Below are 20,309 nucleotides of genomic sequence, written 5' to 3' on the forward strand. Positions count from 1 at the left end.
TCCGTTTTTAGAGAAACCGTTGTCGTCTAAACAGAGGTTTTAGGTTTCTTATTCTTCCAGTATATAGAAACCAGAGTTTAATTGCAAAATAGATATGATATCTCAGCATCAAATGATGATTTAGGGGGATATATGGGATATTAGCATAAATGAAATATAATAACTATTTCTTTTCTAGTGTAGAATCATCTGAAAATAAGAATCATTGTGTTTTTCTTACCTTAGAATGAGCTGTTTATATCTACCGTAAAACTTCAATTAATAGCCCAGGCTATTATTTGCTTAAATCATGGAACTCAATGGGCCTATATTTTGGACAGGCATCTGTATGGGACAGGCCTTTAATTCCTTTCACACAGTTCACACTGTTGCTCAGCAAAGATTGGGAAATACAATCGAGTTATTTATTTAAACCAGTATGAATATTACTTGTATAAAAGATTAGTCATTACAAAGGGGTTACATCTTAATATATTTTTGGTAAAAAGCTTTTATGTAGAATATAACATTATTTTGAGGTTTTATGGTGGTGGAAGAAGCATGCTAAAATGTGTCCTGACCTGGCAGTGATTGTAGGGAATGTTTCTGCCATCTCGGCATCGAGTGCAGCCAGTGAAAGACTTTTCCTCTGCTGCATTTGTAATTCAAGAACGGAGAAGCCAGCGTAATGTGAGTGACTGTGGCCTGTGTATGTTTAATCACGGGTGCGGGTCGGGTTGTGGGACTTTTATTGATGGGTGCAGGCGGGTGAGGCTTTGACTTAGACATAATGATGGGTAACGGGTCAGGTCTGGTATTGAGCTTCATGGGTACAGGTTGGTGCGGGTTTTTAAAACTGGACCTGTGCAGGAGTCAACCCACACTCTGCCACCCACTGGCCAGCTGTTGCAAGTGCAACATAAATTGGTAACATCAGGTAACAAGTAAAGAGTAGATTAATACAACAGTTTAAATTTCCAAGCATTGATTTTATGTTGGTATATAGGTGGGAGGAGTAGAGGAGTCAGAAAGGTTCAACATTTTTACAGTGCATTGATCAGTATTAGAATGTGTTACCAAAAATGTTTGCACCAAAAGAATTTAATTTGTACATTTGGACTGTTGTTCAGATGTGCGAATGCTGCTCCTGTGGGGGGAGCTCAGGGTCTGGCAGTCCTATATCTAACCTCTTGTCTGTCTCATACCTCTGTCTTAGGTGCTGAGTCTATGGAGAGGTTACCTGGTTATAAACAAGCAACCTGTCAGGGTAAATCACAACTGTTCTAAAACACATCTAACCAAAACAACTATACCAATTTGCACATTTTATGAAAAGTTTGAAATGTCTGGGTTTGATTTTTGTCACTGGTTTTGATCTGTTAAACTGTTAAATTTCCCATGTGACCTCCCATGTGTCACAAAATGAGAGATTGCAAGACTGGGGTTGCCGAGGTGTTGCAAAAAGGTGGCAAAATTACGCTACATGTATTTCTTTTCACTTTCAGGACTTCTCTCTAATTTGTACATTTATGTGAAATTGTTTGACATCTCTGAGCCTTAAAAACTTTTAGAAATCCGACTAGCCAGTAGGTCTAAATCTAAATCCAGTGACATATTAAACACATTATTACATCCATAGATATCCATGAACTGCTGTTGCATCGTTTCAAACGTTCATATCATTCTACATATTATCCATAATTTCCCCTGTTCTGCATATAAACAAACAGACTGGCGTATCTCAAAATGGAAGCAAACTACTGGCCTTTACATTGACACCTCATTTCAGCCAATACAGCTTTCAGTGCTGTTTGTAAGCCTCCATAGCCAACCAGGGCTTGAGCTGAAGGAATGTACGTCACTGAGACTACCTGTAGTTTCAAGTTAGTTAAAGTGCCAGCAATTTGCCAAATGTTCCCGAAGGCTTATGGGTCTTGTAGTCAATGACACTCCAAAGCTCCACAGCACATTTGAACTGCTTACAGTCACCACAGACTCTTATAAATGTACATTAGTGATAAACAAATGTCTCCTCTGTTTTCTTAAAAGAAAAAAAAGTCTTTCATATCAGTATACAGTAGGTTTTCTAGAAGTGTTAACTATACAGTAAGCTCCTAAATAGACACTTCTGTATGTGTTGATTAGTTTTTCACTCATAATCACACATTTAGTACATAGTACATTGGAACTGACCAATGTACTATACTCCTACTGCTGCAGCAAAAGAAATAGGCCCTGCCCATGGGGTACCCGCTTCACCAGGTGAGCTAAGTGAGTGTCCCAGAATAAATAAAATCCTTGAAGGTTTTGGAAAAATCATGGAATTTATTGTGTCGGATGAAACTTACAGTAATATTATGCATGGATAACCTTCCACGTAATGCAAGATAATGCTGGATTTATTTTCTGTAGCTGTTGATGTAACATAGCTCTAATATGCATCAGTGCATTACATTTTGTTTACCATCACGTGCAGTTTGCAAATTTGCAGATCCTAGGATAGCAACAGAATGACCCTTCCTATGCTCTCTATGATTGCCCAGTACTCATTGCATTTGTTGTTTGGATTTGTTGGTTTAGGCAAGAGAATGGGATTGGTTAGGGTTCGGGTATGAATGTCAGGGTAAGACAATCAGAGGCAGAGTGAAGCAGGCCATTTCTTCACTACCCTAAGATTCCCAAATTCATGCACGCTTATTCTTTTCTTCCCATGTTCTGTCTCTCCCTCAATGTATGCCAGCTAGCTGGAATTATGTTAGAATAGGACTTGAATCTGATATTTCTGAATAATGCTGAGCAAGTGGGGCAAGAAAAATAATGTTGTGACAGTGTGATTTAACATGCAGGGTCATGACTTCCAAAAGATTCCGTGCCTTTTACCCACTAGTGTTTTTAAATTGTGCTGCATTTTTAAAGTGCCAGTGCGTAGAGCAGAGTAGTTAACCCGTGGGCCAGTCGGCTGTCACTCCCCTACTGTTCGCGGACTGCCTATAATATTATAATTAACATTTGGAGTCAAGTATACTATAAAGTTAAACGTTGTGAATGGTCATTGGAATTTTATTATAGGCCCCTAAAAAGTCAAGGAAAAGTTTTGAAATTTTGTTCAAAGAAATGTGTGGGACCCCTGTGTACACATACTCACTGTTTCTGAACAGAGAAGCTGCTGCTGACTATTCAAATGATTTTTTTCCATGCTTAGAGCAGTCCAAATTTAATACCATCCACTTTCATTGTATGGGGATGGAGGCAGAAATCTTGAAATCCGAGCACATCGAACCAAAATGGAGTGATAGATCTTGGCAAGCTTTTAACCACCATAGTCACTAAAACTGTCTTTTTAAAAAAAATAAAGGGCCTAAAAGAAATTTGATTTACCCCCCTTCCTCTCATTTATTCTTTGTGTGTGTGTGTGTGTGTGTGTGTGTGTGTGTGTGTTTGTGTGTACAGGTGGAGAGCACTTTCAGCTACTTGGAGATCTGCTCCATCAGCATTCACAGTCTCACACAGGTACTTTTTTTTTTTTTTATCAAAACCATATTTCTTTATAATGTTTAATACAGTTTTTCTTTTACTTGATTGTATGTATTAATCAAATTATATTCCATTTGTTCACCCTGTCTCTTTATTCAGTAAAGCACAGGAAGCCATTCAAAACAGAAAAGAGTTATTTGGAAAACAATATGCAGTAATTATTGTGACATATTGTTAGAGTAGATATTTCAGTGTCTATAGATGTAAAGCTAAAAAATAAGCTTTGGTTTGTGTTTTAACTGAGAGTAAGCATCATACATGTTTGATATCGTGTGTTTCGCAGATTGTGTTGGAGACAGACAGACACACTCTGTCTTTCAGTGTATTGCATGTTGAGGATCTTGAGGCCATGATCAGTCACATGACCGCCTCACTGAAGAGGGTCTTTCCTGATTCATCTCCAGGGTGAGGCTCACTCCACCACCTGCTACATGTCTCAATGCACACAATGAGCAGATAGGCTACTAGTTAATATTCTATGTGCACAATTTAAAATTCAGTCGTTACATGCTGTATTCCTCTTTTGGGTCATTGTTCTACCACAAGCCTCCAGAACTGCTCCAGTGCTCTTTATCATGGATTCTCCAACTGTGAGGGACTGGGATGAACAGCATTCCTTCAGAACATATTCCCTCATTTGATGATGGTGGAGGGGAGAGCTGTCTAACACGTCACTCCAACATGTAACATAGGTGTTCAGCTGGGTTGAGATCTGGTAGCTGTGAAGGCCATAGCCTGATTCACATCATTTTCTTCAAACCATTTAGGGAGACCTGTATGGAAGCTTCTGCATTCAGTCTACACTCACTCATTTCTTCTGTGAGCTGTCACCTCTCTGAGTATCAAAATATGAAGATTGCCATGGAATTCATCAAGCATATTCATGCTCACATCAACATAAAACCATTTGATTTTGATGACCTCATGAACTTTCCTTTAGCACCACCCCCAAGGCAAATGTCACATTATGTCATGGCTTTATGGTCAGTGTCTAAATGCTTCCTAGAAGATAAATCCAAATGGCATGTGATCCTCTGACTTTTTTTTATGCCTTTGTGCTGGTGACAGCCGTGGCCAGGAATATTATGTTTCCGGGTTGTCCATCCATCCCATTCTCATGAGCGCAATATCTCATGAAAGCCTTGAAGGGAATAAACTCGAATTTGTCACAAATGTTGACTTGGACTCATTGATATAGGATAAAATGTTGAAGTGATGGCATTTCATAACCAAAAAGTCAAAGGTCAACTTCACTGTGACATTATAATGTTCTGCAAAAAACACTTTTCTGGCTTTTCTTTGTAGCTTTTGGAGACTTCGGGTGCACAGCTAACATGTTGGCAGTATAGAAAGCGAGCTTGTAATTGAGACAAAAAAAGTATCTGATGGAAAGCAAGTCCTTTAAAAAAAAAAAAAAAAAAAAAAGAATTTGTAGCTTCTTTGCAGCAACATCTGTATTTGAAGCATTATCTCCTGTCATGCTGTCATGGTTACATATCAGCCTGGACAGACATGGATGTCAGCTGCAACTTGACTGGTTAGTGGAGGCATACAAATGCAAGATAGTAATTCTAATTTTTATGTTTGTGGTTTTAATAAAATACATCAGCTATTGGATGGATTATAATGAAATTTGGTCAGAAATTCAGGATGAATTGTAATTACTTTGACCCTCTGATTTTTCATCTAGGGGAAACATCACATCAATGGTTCAGTTTGTCAAATATTTTGTTTCAGGATGATGATAATTTATTTATTTATTAATTTATAACATGTATACATATATGAAGGAACGAAATTAGGTACTCAGGTCCTGGTGCAGGTAAATAGCAAATAATAAAACCAAGAAAACAAAGCACACAATAAAATACACAAAAAGTATATATATAAATATATGGCATCACGTGCCATTGGGCACTGTTTGGCCACTACGGAAAATGGCTTCAATCAGCATGTCAGCACTGTCACTGTATGAATGTGTAACATGCTGATGTTAGCATTTAACTAAAAGCACCACTGTACAGCTTCACAGAGCTGTTAGAATGGCTCTTTGTCTTGTTATATACTGTATGTCAGTCTTTAACAGTTTATTTCTTTTCCTCCAATCCTCAGAAAGCTGTTAAAGATGATTCCTCCAGATCTCCAGCAGAGACTCCTCACACTTACTGGTGTGATAGAAGAGCAGCTGGATAGTCAACCTGGCTCCTGTGGTATGAACCCTTCATTTTACACTATATGATCCCTTGTCATACTCTAATAAAGCTGATAGTGACACTGTCAGCTTCTTAACAGATTATCTGATCAGCCACCATCACCTGTCATTAACACATGGTGATTTGAAGATTAGATAGTAGAAGTATTAGATTGTGTTTGAATATTTGTTCTGCAGGAGGATTCTCTGATACCTATGCTGCTCTGTGTGATTTCAATGAAATGCCATTCAGAGAGGAGATTCAGTGGGTAAGCCACTACTGTACTGCAACATCAAATACTTTTACAGGCGTACCAAACTTTCCAAAGACTTATTTCGCCATGAACTACTTAAGTGACACTTTACACTTATCAGTAAGTGAATGTTAGCAATGGTATATCTCAATCGGGCATGGCTGACTGTTTCCACAGGATGTTGACAATATCTACTACATTAACAACTGGAGAGAGTTCAATCTGCTGGACTTCAGCCACCTAGACAGCAGGTAAGATACAGTACAGTGTGCAAACGTAACTTACCTCTGTTACATACTGTTTAAATTCTTCTCCTTTGCTCTTAGGGACTTGGCATTAGCAGTAGCAGCTCTGTCTTTCAACCAGTGGTTCACCAAGATCTACTGCAAAGAACTCAAACTGGTAAACTCTGTTGTTTGTGTTCTTTTGTTGTTAATGGTTTGAATCCAAGCCCATAAAGAAGATGGTGTTGAATATTAACAAAGTCCACAATCCCATTTCATAGAAAAATTGCCTGCACACTGACTAAAAAACATGTTTCGTATGCAAATAGAATCAATTTATACTGTGTGCAAAAGGTGATGCAATGTAAATGTGGAGAGTATGTGGTACATACACATGATTAACTCTTGGTAGATGTGTGGTTATACAACTGCCTACTACACATCTAACAAACCTTTTCAAGGGCTGAATCGAGGCTATTTCCTCTGCTCCGTTCAGGCCATTCAGTAATACATTCCGAAACCTAATACACTAATAAATGGGGGATGAATCTATAATCCTGGTTTAGCTGAAGCTGAAGTTATACTTTAGCTGTCTGAGTCAGACAAATTAGTTGGGTATCTTCTATAGTTGCAGTGTTAAGTTTTTCCCAGATAGCATTTCTTGCAGAGCTACAGTAACACCTTCTTGTGCTATAGTAACACAAGAAGGTAGAGTATTGAGATATATAAAAAGATGTATTTAAGATAGACTTGGAAATATCTGACCATCCTTCAAAGTGAGACCAGTTTATGTGTCAGATTGCAGGGCAGCAACATCAGGGCAAATATGTACCATTATCTTTGCTCTGCTGAACTTTAAAGTACCAACCATTTACAGAAAGATGAAGAATTCATTGCTTCCAAAGCATCATCCCACCAGAAGGCTGATAAAGTCTCCACTACTTTAGTCCCTGAATTCATGCATATTGTGAATCTATGGAAGATGTATCGCCACATTTCTCTGCACTGAAGAGTTTTCACACACATTGTGTGGAACCAGACTGAAAGTTTGTTTCGGACTGCCTGTCTCTGTGTCTTTGTTCCTTAGTCCGTAGACATCCAGCAGCAGCTGACTTTCTTGCTGTCCAGATCTCCCAGTCTGAAGGAGCTCTCACTAGAGGCCAGTGGACTCAAACTGTGAGTTTGTGTGTGAGTGTGTGCAGTGACATACTGCAAGGTAGGCAAGCAAGTAAACACTTCCCCAACAGGTATGAGATGCTCAACTTTCCATTTCTGTAGAGATGCTGCTCAATTAGCCTCAGTAGGACTAGGTAGCTGTTTGAATTAGGGATGCACGATAATCGGTATTGGCTGGTATTGGCTTAAAATGAAATATTGGAATCAGCCAAGTTGCCGATTTCTGCCGATATGTCAAACCGATTTAAAGATTTTTTAGGAAAAGAGAGAGACAACTGGTTGCTCATGGAGAACCAGAAACAACAGGATGCACTCAAAAGCAATCTAGGCACTCCAAAAATATATAAAACAAGGAAGGATGTATTAAAAACCCTTTATTGTAGTGGCTAAATCATTAAAAGAGCCAACATATTTTGACCACTGAAGATCATCATGAGGGCTTTAAAAACAGGTTTTTACATCTGTTTTACAAATTCCTTAAAACACCACAAACTAAAACAACACCTTCAGAAAAAGGCTTTGGATTATTATTTTCCTAAGGGCTTTTCCAGTTTTAAAGGAAATGTTCTTTATAAATGCATATAAATCAGACAATGAAATTATAGTACTTCACAATGCAAACACAAATAGGCCGTATGGTATGGCATGCATCCCTAGTTTGAATGTGTGCGTCAATTTAAAGTGGATTTGTGTCGGATAAAAGTTAAAGTTGTAAAGATGATTCTTAAATTCTTATAATTAGAAGGAGGCTTTACACAGTCTGACCTAGGCTGCAGGCCCAGGGCCCTGATATGGCCAGATATTTTTTAAAGGGACCTAAGGATGCTGTGGTGGAGAGCCCTCTGTACCCTTATGCAGATCCATGCCATCAGCCTGCCATCAGCGTCCTCGGTGTAAGACTTGTCTGCTTGTGAAAAAGGTTGAAGTCTGACAATACTAAGGGCCCAACTTTCTTGGCAGTGCAACAGCCAGTTCAAGCTGATATTTTCCAGACCTTTTGATGCTCTTTGCCAGTCTTTGTAGTGTTTTGGAGGCTTGGACCCCAAGTACTATGTCCATCTCAAACATGAGTTTTTTCCTTCAGGAAGGTTTGCCATAAATTCTCTGATGTTGTGATGTTTCTGGGCTGTTGTTTCTGTCAGATGGACTAGGAGACACTGGACCACATGGTTTGTTGTAACTAAGGGAAATACTTTAATTTAAACAACACTTTCCACATATAAATCTAAGCAGGCTGTGTCCAATTTTAATTTAAAGTCTAGTTGACAGGGAGCGATTGAGAACCTTGTTATTCTGCTGCAGGGACTTTGCACTCAAAATGGCAGCTGCCCTGCGGGAGCATGAATCCTCCACCCTGCAATCCATCAACCTCTCAGGCAATCCAATCGAAGACAAAGGTGGGCTCTTTATCTATCATATGTGAGTGGTATAAGCACAGTATGCACTTAGTTGCTCTTGTTCCACCTTGAGCCAGGTGGTTATTTTTACTGTTTGGTTTTGGTTCAGCACAACACTGTTTTTCTTCAATGATACTAAAACAATTGACATATTATTAGTTGTAAAACAGACAATTTTTCACAGTAGACATTTTGACTTGTCAAATCAGGAGACACACAGGTGGAAATAACAACATTAACGATGGCTCCATTCCATGCAGTGTCTTAGTGACTCATGTCAATCAGTATGTTTACATGACATTGGAGGAAATTGATTTATTGTGTTAGTCTGACTAAAACTGGACTTTTAGGTGTTAACATGTTTGTCCGACTGACGTTGAACGAGATCGAATTCTCAAAGTCAGACTAACGCACCCAGATAATGCAATTGGGAGTCAAATTATTCATGCATATATAGAGTCAGTTGGACCTAAACTGTCTTAGGCACTCTGCACATGCTCCACAGTTTCAACCCTGGGCTTTACCCGGAAGTTGAAAGCATTAAATGTGTAACAGAGGAAGCTGGTAACAACATGGTGAAATCTACAGACCCATGCATTTTTGGACAAACGAGGAGACATGCTGTGTCAGCTGAAAGAGTTAAATATTCTAAAATACGTGGATGCGAGGAAAAAACAGCATGGCGACCTGTTTAAAAAAAGTGGCCGAACAGCTGGACAACGCTCAATTGTTTAGTCTGTGATGTAATAGGTCAACCGGAAAAAGGTCCAATACTAACAGGATGAAAGGGGAAGTATCACCACCTATTGTAATAAAGTTGGATATATTTCGGTCAATAAATCGTTCCCTCTCCCATGCTTGTATACTGGGACAAGGACATTAGTCCAATTAAATGGTCTGGTTGAGCTGCAACCATAGCACGACTCAACTGTGCATGTAAATGTAATGCACAGTGCCAGAGACATGGAACTGGTCCTACTAAATGGAATGTGGCCATCATTAGTGGTGGCCAAAGAACACAACTCTATTTCTTGAGTCAAAGTACAGATACTCCTGGTCAAATATTACTCCGATACAAGTGAAAGAGCTGAGTCAAATTATTACTTGTGTTAAAGTACTGTACTTGCTTTTAAATATACTTCAGTATTCAAAGTACCTTTTTTTAATCTTAATGCATTGCATGCACACACACACACACACACACACACCAGGTCCTACGTGAATCCACAGCAAACACACTCAGTAAAAATATTTCTAACAGTGAATGACATCTTTGCGGGCAAATTCATAAACAGTCGTTTGACCGAACATAGCACAATAACTGTAGCTACTACAAGCACAGACAGCTTAATATTCATCTGGAATAAAGCAAAAGTTTACATACTCCAAAATTTCTCAGGTTAGATGGCGAAGTCTTGTAGACCTTGATGAAATTTATGCGTGCCAAACAGAAAACATTTAAAATGATAGAAATCATATGTCATCTGAAAAACTTCAAACATAGACTTGTTGTATGGCCATTGGTGATCTGGTGAGGAATCTTAATCTCCATCTGCTGCTGTAGCCATAGTAACACCGCATAACCAAATACCGAATACTTTAACTGTACTTAAGGACAATACTTAAGTAAATGTACAATGTTATTGTTCACCACTGGCCATCATTAATGTCATGAATTCCACCTGTGAAAACAGTCTATAGGCACATGTGATACAAGAAGAACTGGTGACTGTATTCATATCAGTTCTGTATTTTTAAACATTAACAATGTAATATTTCTTTGTGCATAAAGGGTGTACTTTAGAACGACCAACAGGTTTGTTACCATCAGTATACACACTGGGCTGGACTATATTGTATACTATATTGTGTGTGTGTGTGTGTGTGTGTGTGTGTGTGTGTGTGTGTGTGTGTGTGTGTGGTGTGTGTGTGTGTGTGTGTGTGTGTGTGTGTGTGTGTGCGTGTGCGTGTGCGTGTTGTGTTTTCATTCCTAGGTGTCATAGCTCTCAGTCAAGAGTTGGGGAATTTAGCTGAAGGACTCAAGCACCTTTCTCTGTCCCGGGTATCCATGACTGCGAGAGGTATGCATGCACGCATGCATGCACACTATATGTATATATATATATATATATAGATATATACACACACATACATACATATATATATGTATACATACCCACTTTGATCTGTCTTAGGGTTGCGACGGTATGAGATTTTCACAGCATGATAACCATCCCAGAAAATATCGCAGTGTCACGGTATCATGGTATTACAGAAGTATTACTATTATTATTATTATCAGTCAGAATTACCTTTAAAGGAATGGAAATGCAAGAGTTATTTTTGGTTGTACAAATGTTTTATTACTGTAATTTTTAGTAATGTAATTGAAACTTGAAACCATTTTGTAATGGAAGCTTGAGTAAAAAGGTGAGATTCTTCATCCAGTTGCATTTTTTTCAGTGTCATACATAAGCAATTGTACACTGTCAATTTTCGTATCATGGTATACCTTGAAATCAGTGGCGGCTGCTGGTCTTTTCAAACAGGGGAAGCTCACTTTAACTTTACATGATAAAATTTGTCATATTGTAGCGAGGCAGTAACTAAAAAAAGGAACATTTAATTGGAGCCGTTCTTCAACCACAGTCATGCTATAGAACCAAAACAAAACACACCTCAAAGATTTTCAGATGGGTTTAAACACCTGAACTGTACTGTACAAACGGTGAAAATGAGCTATATGGCTTATGGAAATAAGGAACTCTGGACGGCACTCTGTCAGAAGACTCGCAAATATCTGGATGGGACTGAGCTCCAAATTACGTAGCGCTGTTAATCACAAAGGGGTTCCGCCTTTTAGACGATTCCTCCAATCATTATGCATACACCGTGCATCCTTTCCCGCCTTCCGCTCCATTAGATCCCAGGGAAGCTGAGCCTCCCTGGAAGTGTCGCATTTATCCAATGACTGTCTCACTTTGCTGCATAAAAAAAACCTGCTCAGCGCTGTCTCATAGGAATGCTTGGAGGCTCCGCGTCCACTGTGCTGATGCGAGAATGTATGACAGGGAGGTCACGTTTGAAAACTGGTGATAAACAGCTGAAGTTTGAACATCATAGTCATGATGTGAAACGCATCCTAGCACACGTTTAATGTAATGTAAATTCTTATTTTAATGTAAATTGAATAGTGCATATTTGACCATTTCTTCTATGAAATATTAGGGGAAGTTCAGCCTCCCTTGTCTCAGAGCAATTGCCCCTGCTTGAAACCAGTATACCACTACAACCCTAGTCCGTCTGTCACTGTAGTTTTATTAACTAGGAGGATGCACAGTGTGGAGAGAGAGGTGGAGGTGGAGGTTACATTAAACAAAGTTGGATGTCACCTGGACGGTGTACTATGACATAATTCCAACTGTGATATTTGGAAATCTGTATCCTGCAACTATCAGTGTCATTTCAAACTAAATGAAATTCTCTCACAACGTTGCCTTTGCATCCTGTGATCCTCCTCCACCATCATGATGGCTGTTTCTTCATGGTGTGATCTGCCTGTCTCCAGGTCTGGGCTGTCTGAGTCAGGTGTTATCCTCCTCTCATCTGTTCTCAGCATCTCTGACCCACCTCGACCTGTCAGATAACCCCGGCAGTCTGGTAACTGAGGACGCCACGGTACGCTCTGCTCTCTGTGTGTTCATGTCATGTGGATACATACACAATACACATACTGTGCATACACATCCAGAGGTGGAGCTGTAACTGGGAATTTTTGGAGATATCTAGTAATTTATGTATGTTATACTGCAGTTGCAATCCAAATGATTCAACCCCCATTTCAAATAAAATTTGTTTTCAAAATGTACAAACTTTTAGCTTTTTGCAGTACACAAATCAAACAAGAACAATATAAATAGCTCAACACAACTGATATTTACAAGTGATTTCTCCCAATTCATCACATATCGCTTTTACTACTGCAGTCTCAAAATTATTCAACCCCTATATGATAAGTGTCTTTAGTACTTAGTAGAGCACCCTTTTACTGTTTTAAGCTGCTGCAAACATGACGCACACTTCTGAGGAAGGGGGAAGTTTCCGGCGAAACATGTCAAGGTATGTAATATCCTAACATGTCTGAGATAAAAGAACACTAAAGTCATTATCATAAACTAAAGACATAATGAACACCATTCAACTATTAGGCATAGTGAGATTCCAGCTGCTGGCAGCATTCCTTAGGATTGTTAGCCCATTCTTCATAGTCAATGAGCTCTAGTTCACTAATATTCTTGGGTTTGCATGCTGCAACCACCTTCTTCAAATCTCGCCAGAGATTCTCTATTGGATTCAAGTCAGGTGACTGTGATGGCCACTCCAGAATTTTCCAGGACTTCTTCTGAAACCAAGCCTTGATGGACTTGTAGGTATGCTTGGGATCATTGTCCTGTTGGAAGGTCCAGTGACACTCAAGTTTCAGTTTCCTCACAGACGGCATGACGGTTTCTCCTAGGATTTCCTGATACTTGATTGAATCCATCTTGCCCTCTACACGCTGCAGGTTTCCAGTGCCAGAGGAAGCAAAGCAGCCCCAGAGTACCCCCGAACCACCACCATGCTTTACTGTAGGCAGGGTGTTCCTTTTAGAGTATGCTTCATTCTTTCTCCTCCAAACATACCGCTGACCCACAGGCCCAAAAAGTTCCAGTTTTGTGTCATTGCTCCACAGAACAGAATCCCATTTGAGCATATTGGAGCTGACTTTTCTTTTGCTTGTGGGTGGTGTACGTTTTGGAATTCGGGTATAGAGAACTTCAGCATTTAGCATGCACCTTACTGTGAAAACTGAAACCTCAGCGCCTGCTGCCACTAAGTCTTGCTGCAGGTCTTTTGCAGTCACTCAAGGTTTTTTTTTAGCTTCCTCTTTCTGGCACGTCAAGGTAGTGTAGCCACTGTTCCTTTAACTTTGAACTTGTGGACTATGCTTCCAACTGTATCTTTAGGAACATTCAGTGCCTTTGCTGTCTTTTTGTACCCTTCTTTTTTATGCAAGGCAAGGATCTCTTTTCTCTTTTTGAACAGTTCTCTTGACTTAGCCATATTTCTCAACATGCAATCAAACGTCACAATCAACAAACCCCTAGTCAGTCCAGGTATTTGATGTGTTCTATCTCAAGCACACCTGATGCAACTAATGAAGCCCTTGATCAGTTGCATCAGGTGTGCTTGAGACAACATCTGATTTGCAAATGTGTGCACTTATGAGGGCTTCTATTAAGGGGGTTGAATAATTCTGAGACAGCAGTAGTCATTAAAAGTTGCATTTTGTGTTGAATTTGGAGAAACCTTTTGTAGTATTAGTTGTGTTGAGCTATAAAAATAGTTCTTGTTTGATTTGTTCATTGCAAACTGCTGAAAGTTTATACATTTTGCAAATAAACCTAATTTGCAATGGTGGTTGAATAAGTTTGATCGCAACTGTATAATCATATACTAAGGCTTTATACAGTTTTACTTTCAAGTTTCAGAGTTTTTGTTTGTCACATTCTCAACATAGCTCCACATTGTGCAGTTAAATGTTCATAGTTCAAAAAAGCGAACAAATAGTGTAAAGAAAGCAAGATGTAAGCACAGTTTACCCAGAGAGACAGGACTGCAGCCGGCAACAGCAGCACCATCTTAATAAGCATAATAAATAATGATAAATATAAATGAAAATTATAAGAAATATGTGCAAAATTAAAAGGGGCACACTTTATTGATGACCTCATGAGCTGAAAGTCCTGGTAGATGTGTAGGGATGGATGTTCTACATGTCCCAGGTAACACTGACTTGTGAGAATAACAATAAATTGACTTTTCAGCAACACTTTGACTGTGCACTCTGCAGCAGAGCATGCCTAAACATCTGAAACACATACCACACAGTATAGATATTCATTATGTGTGTGTGTCTTGCAGTTTCTCTTCAAGTTCTTGTCCAGCACTAACTCTCTGTCTCATCTGGACCTCAGTGATACCAACTGCCCTCTGGACACGGTCAGTGACTGACACTTTATACAAATGTTATAACTGCTTTTCTCCTCACCTCTCACTTGAAGGAATAATATTCAAATATTTTGGAAAGTCAGCTTGCTTTCAGAGTAGAAGATCAATATGAGTTTATCTTTGTGTGTCCAGTAAAGAGATATATCTAAGATGTGGTTAACCTAGCTTAGCATAAATACTGGTTGTAGGGGGAAGTGTTAGCCTACAGTAGCTCCTTCATCATGTAACTCCAAAGTTTATTTACATTTGCAAATGAAACTTTCGGTAAGCACTGGAGCTAGGTTTGATGCTTTAACAAATAATCATTATTTCATCTCGTCTCATTCTATTTGTTTCTAATCAGAGGTGTAGTAATGAGGGGGGAAGTGGAACTACCTACTCAGAAAGCCTGGAAATGATCAGAAATCCTGACATTTGTTCAGCAACTCTTAAAATTGCAATTGTTAATAATTTATTGCTGTTCACAAAATAAATTATTTAACAGACAATTTCTTGTATCTAAAACAGACAGAAAAATAACAGCTGTTGACAAATTTCTTGTGAACCCAACTTGTTAGCAGTATTTCAGAATGGTTTAATACTGGCATGATCAGCTGCAGGTGTTACAACATATTCTGTGACCACTGTAAAATGATGTGACTGAGTGATGAGAGTAACCTGAACTGATTCAGTTATTTGTAAATAGGAGACAATGGATGATTTAAGGGGAGAGGGGCCCACTAAGGCTTCATATGGGGGGGTCCAGATTTTTGTGCTGGCCCCTGTTGTTAATTGAATTAATGTGAATTATTATGGGTCACATGACTTGGATTTGACTCAACGACTCAGCGACTCGACGACTCAACAACTCAACAACTCAACGAGAAAAAACACTTGCAACTTGACTTGGACTTCAACACCAGTGAGTTGTGACTTGAGCCTGCTGACTATAAAATACATGATTTCCCCAAACCCAAAGATTAAAAGGTATATTTAAAAAGTGTGTCACCAATCAATACATTTACCCTAATTTCCTGAATCAGCTAACATTAACGCTATTTACTCCCAGAAAGTCAATGCTCTAATTCCTCAGATCCACTTTGTTCGAACCAATCTGACACCATCCAGTCAAGTTGCAGGAGAGAACCATGAAGAACTGATGTTACTTTATTGAGCGCCAGATGGAGAAAGTGATACAAAAGATAGTTTTGTTACCGTAAAAAACAATGCAGTGGTCAACAAAAACCAAATTGCAGGATGCAAATCTTGTGGGTCAAAAATTACAGTTGAGGCTTAAATTGACATAGTTAGTGAGCTAATGCTTAGCGAACATTGGTTTAACAGCTAAGTAACTATTTAAGAAACTTTTATAAAGCATTCATGATTTTTGTACATTTAATATATTGTTACTCCATTGTTAAAACAGCAGTACATTTAGTGAGGAACACATTATGACTTGTTTAGGACTCGAAACTCAAAGTTTAGGATTAGGGACTTGACTTGGGACCTACCTAAGACTTGACACCTACTTGTGACTTGCAAAACAATGACTTGGTCCCACCTGTTGTTATGTGTTCTTCTGTGTTTGTTATTCTGCACTGAACACTTTCTCATTGTAACTTTCTCTCGCAGTTATTTGTGTCCCTGTCTGCTGGATGTTGTTACAAACTGCTGCACCTGAACCTGGCCAGGAATCCTTTCAGCCACAGGTCAGTTCCACTGTTCCACTTCACTAATGTCAGAGGCTCTTTCTGAGATGTCAGACATCTTTGCAGTATTCAGACACAAGGAAGTCAGTATTATTGCACTAATACGCTCATTATTTCTGCACATATATTTGCATACCTATCACAGATTTGGTATCATCACAGTACCTCTAAGTATTGCACTGTATACATGTTTTCAGGTTTTCAGTATAATACAGTATTTCTTATTTTGTTGTGTTTATAATTTATCTGTTTTTTTTGTGCTGTCTAGTCTGATTTGGTCAAATATACATGTACAGTTTAAACTTTTGTTTAACACGACAATCAAAAACAAACAAACAGGCGGGAAGTCTGGCAAATATTGACAGACAGGAAAGGCAGCTATATAGTCGCAGTGGTGAGCTTATCACCAATGTCTTTACATGATCAAATTGTTCCCTCCAAACATATATCCGCTTAAACTGTCCCATTGTTCATTAATCATATAATTTTTCCAATTTAATCTTCCCAGCATCTTTTCACATGCAGTAGTTTCCATCATTTGAACTATCCACATATTCAGTGTCAGAGTTTGAGGCTCCTTCCAACACCTTAAAATCATCCGAGCATAGGTTATAAGGCCAGTTTTCAATATTCTAAATCTAAATTTATTTAAATTCAGCACTAGAGTTTTGTCACCAAGGAAACATAGTCTTGGCAAACTGGGCAGTTCACATTCTAACCATTTACAGATGTAATCCAGAACTTTCCTCCACAGGGGAGAAACCATAGGACATTCCCATCTATATGTACCGCATTCTTTTTTGCATTTCCAACATAGATCGTCTTTAAGTAGCCATTGGAGTGTTATAATATCTGTGAATTATTATTATATACTGAATAAATTTGCCTCTGACTTCTCTGATATATTACCCGGTGTTGTAAAGAATTCCCTCCTATGTTTTTTTCATCCAATTTACAACACATATCATCCTTCTCCCATATCATTCTTAGATTTCCACAACCATTGTTTTTTATCCAGGGATATATTTCATACCACTTTGATTCTTTGTGGAACATTGTCGGCAGCTGTATGTAGCACTGTATTAGATTTTTATCTTGATGGAAGGGACCATTCCCTTTAATACAGTCTCTAATCTGCAGATATTTCCAGAAGTGGCCTTGTCTTTCTATTTCAAATTATTCCCTCATTCTATTACATGTACAGTACCAGTCAAATGTTTGGACATACTTTCCCATTTACTTGAATGAAAAAGTGTGTCCAAACTTTTGACTGGCACTGCACATGTGTTAAATGCATAGACCGCGGAACCGGGGGGGCCATGGCCCGGGTAACTTTTGTACTCTGACATAGAGGGCTGCATTGGGATTGGGTCCCGCGGGTCCCCATTAAACAGTAGAAGAAGAAGAAAAAGAAGACATGAAAGAAGACGTGCAGTTTATTGTGTTTCACCGGCGACGAGCTGTCATTACGCGCGACTATTACGCACGTCTGCGCGCTCTTTATAACTCACTGTGTGAATCTATGTTGCATAATAAAGATTTGCCCCCTCGTAATTTTTAACCGCCCACTCAGTAACTTCATCCTGGCGCCGGGCTTGCCTTAACCTCAATCACTGCGTGATTATATAAAGGTAGAAAAATAAATAAATACAGAGGAGGAGAATAGAATATGAAACAGCCTTTATTTCATTAAAAACTAAATGAAAACAACGAAATAGGAGCGCTATTCCTGACCAGTGCGTCAAAAGACATGCAGGCCAGGGAAACGAAACAAACAACCCCATGAATCTCTTTATTAATAGCCTATAAAATGACGTGTTTTCTCCTGCGGGACGGGAGAAGACACAAAATCAATGCATCTCTATTATTGTGCGGGCATAAATTCTCAGAGTTTTGCGGGAGCGGGCGGGAGTGGACATACACATTGCGGGAGCGGGCGGGAGTGTGACACACACGTTGCGGTTGCGGGCGGTAATGGTCAGAAATTCAGCGGTGCGGGCAGGAGCGTGATGAAGAAAACAGTCCCGCGCAGGGCTCTACTCTGACAAACTATTTTATATGAATAAAAGCCTAAGTTGTAGCCTATCTGTGTTTTTACGAGCCAAGTCACCACACACCTTCACTCACTCTCACCAACTGCTGCCGATAAAAAAAACTCCCACTGACTGCTGCATATTGATTTGATATTAGTGTGCCTATCAAGTGCATTGTTTATCAATACGTCATGCATGAGCGTCGCGAGCTAACGGCGGGCACCTGCGCTGGCTGCATCTGGGAAAATGAAGAGACAGAAGTCGATATCTGATTTTCTTCAAGTAAACAGAAAAAACAAAATGATCAAATTACTCCAGCTTCCACTGTGGCCTCATCTGTGCGTTTATGTATAAATAGGCTTGGCCTGTTGTGTGTGAATGTTAGAGTGAGATCAGAGGGGTTAATCTGAGCAAGCATGTGTTTGTGTTCATGTGTGTACTGTAGATGTGACTGTGTGGCGTCGGAATAAAAAAAAGTGCTCCGCAACGTTATTTAATACATCAGTAATATTGTCTGTTTCAATGCATATGCCCCCCACCCCCTCCGCGTGACTTGAAATTATGCCCCCCCTTGTTCAGATGCGTTCCGCGGTCCATGGTTAAATGCTTTTACTGTAATCACACTTCTAACCCTAACCTGAGCACAGTATAAGACAACAGCATGAACATCATATATCCACATTTGTGACTCACAGACCGCTGACGGAAATTGGGTGAATAGATGTTCAGGACCAGACAGACTAAGCCAGGGCATGAACCAAAAAACAGAATCAGTAAATTTGATCAGTAGGAATACTGGAGTTCTGACACTAGTCTAGTCTACCCTATTTCTATGGTCCTTTCTGCAAAATAACCAGCTACACTAGATTCTACAATGCATTGACGGGTAATTCATTATAGGGCATAATAATTCTGATTTCACACACCAACAACTTTAAGACGAAACATAATTTTGAACGCAGTCAAGACCCCTTCCCCAGCAGACGTTTTGACTTGTCATAGCAGGAAAGGGTGGAACTCATAGCTTTAGAGATTTCTCAGTTCCATTTTAACTGCCTCAGTGACCTATGCCAATGAGACTTCGTACACAATACCAGACCTTAGGGGCACACACACCTAAATTACATTAAGCCATTAAAAAAACCTTTTTGGTTACACTGGTGCTTCTCTTGTTGTGATATGTCAAAAGGTCTGTAGTGAAAGAGGCAGGCAGATTGGAAAATTTTGTCTAACGCAGCTGAAGCCTCAATTAGGGGTGCACGATAATATCAGCACGTCATTGGTATCGGCCGATTTTGGCTTTAAAATGAAATATCAGAATTGGCCAGCATACTTTTTCTTATTTTGCTCAATGAATGAATATTACATACATTGAAAGCATTCTGTTTGATGTCTCCATCTGCTGGTGGGCCATCAGGATAAGTACACATGCATAATAAGATGTTAATTCCACTAGAGATTTGATGATCACTAAAATTAGGTGTGGGGAAAAAGTGGATATATTGATTTCCGTGTCGGTTTTCGGTCAAATGAGTTGTTATATATATCGGCACATTGGATATCGCCAAAAAATCCAATATCGTGCATCCCTAGGGCTCTAGTTTTTTGGCGCAGCGCAGGGTGGCGCAGGGTGGCGAACCCCACGCTGAGCTAGTTTCGAGCAGCACAACCCGAGGCGCGCTCAGTTTGGTAGTTTGGCAGACCGAGGTGCGCTGAGATGGGTGTGGCGGCGCAGCAGGGGGAGGTGTCGACAGATCCAGCTTGGCACAGTGACAGTTTCGG

At 39.5% G+C, this 20,309-nt stretch overlaps 1 protein-coding gene across 1 annotated transcript in view; it reads left to right on the forward strand.

The window, feature by feature from the left end:
* The first annotated feature begins 2,590 nt into the window (after positions 1-2,590).
* carmil2 (capping protein regulator and myosin 1 linker 2) overlaps positions 2,591-20,309 on the forward strand; it is a 77,401-nt gene continuing 59,682 nt past the window's right edge. Inside the window, exons 1-13 of the mRNA XM_050073432.1 lie at positions 2,591-2,602; positions 3,430-3,489; positions 3,797-3,918; positions 5,626-5,723; positions 5,903-5,973; positions 6,136-6,209; positions 6,285-6,360; positions 7,270-7,358; positions 8,661-8,755; positions 10,750-10,836; positions 12,324-12,433; positions 14,720-14,797; positions 16,418-16,494. Coding sequence (XP_049929389.1) covers positions 2,591-2,602; positions 3,430-3,489; positions 3,797-3,918; positions 5,626-5,723; positions 5,903-5,973; positions 6,136-6,209; positions 6,285-6,360; positions 7,270-7,358; positions 8,661-8,755; positions 10,750-10,836; positions 12,324-12,433; positions 14,720-14,797; positions 16,418-16,494 — 1,049 coding nt within the window. The remainder of the gene's footprint in view (positions 2,603-3,429; positions 3,490-3,796; positions 3,919-5,625; positions 5,724-5,902; positions 5,974-6,135; positions 6,210-6,284; positions 6,361-7,269; positions 7,359-8,660; positions 8,756-10,749; positions 10,837-12,323; positions 12,434-14,719; positions 14,798-16,417; positions 16,495-20,309) is intronic.

The sequence above is a fragment of the Epinephelus moara genome, chromosome 20, assembly GCF_006386435.1.
Source record: "Epinephelus moara isolate mb chromosome 20, YSFRI_EMoa_1.0, whole genome shotgun sequence".
Taxonomy (NCBI): domain Eukaryota; kingdom Metazoa; phylum Chordata; class Actinopteri; order Perciformes; family Serranidae; genus Epinephelus; species Epinephelus moara.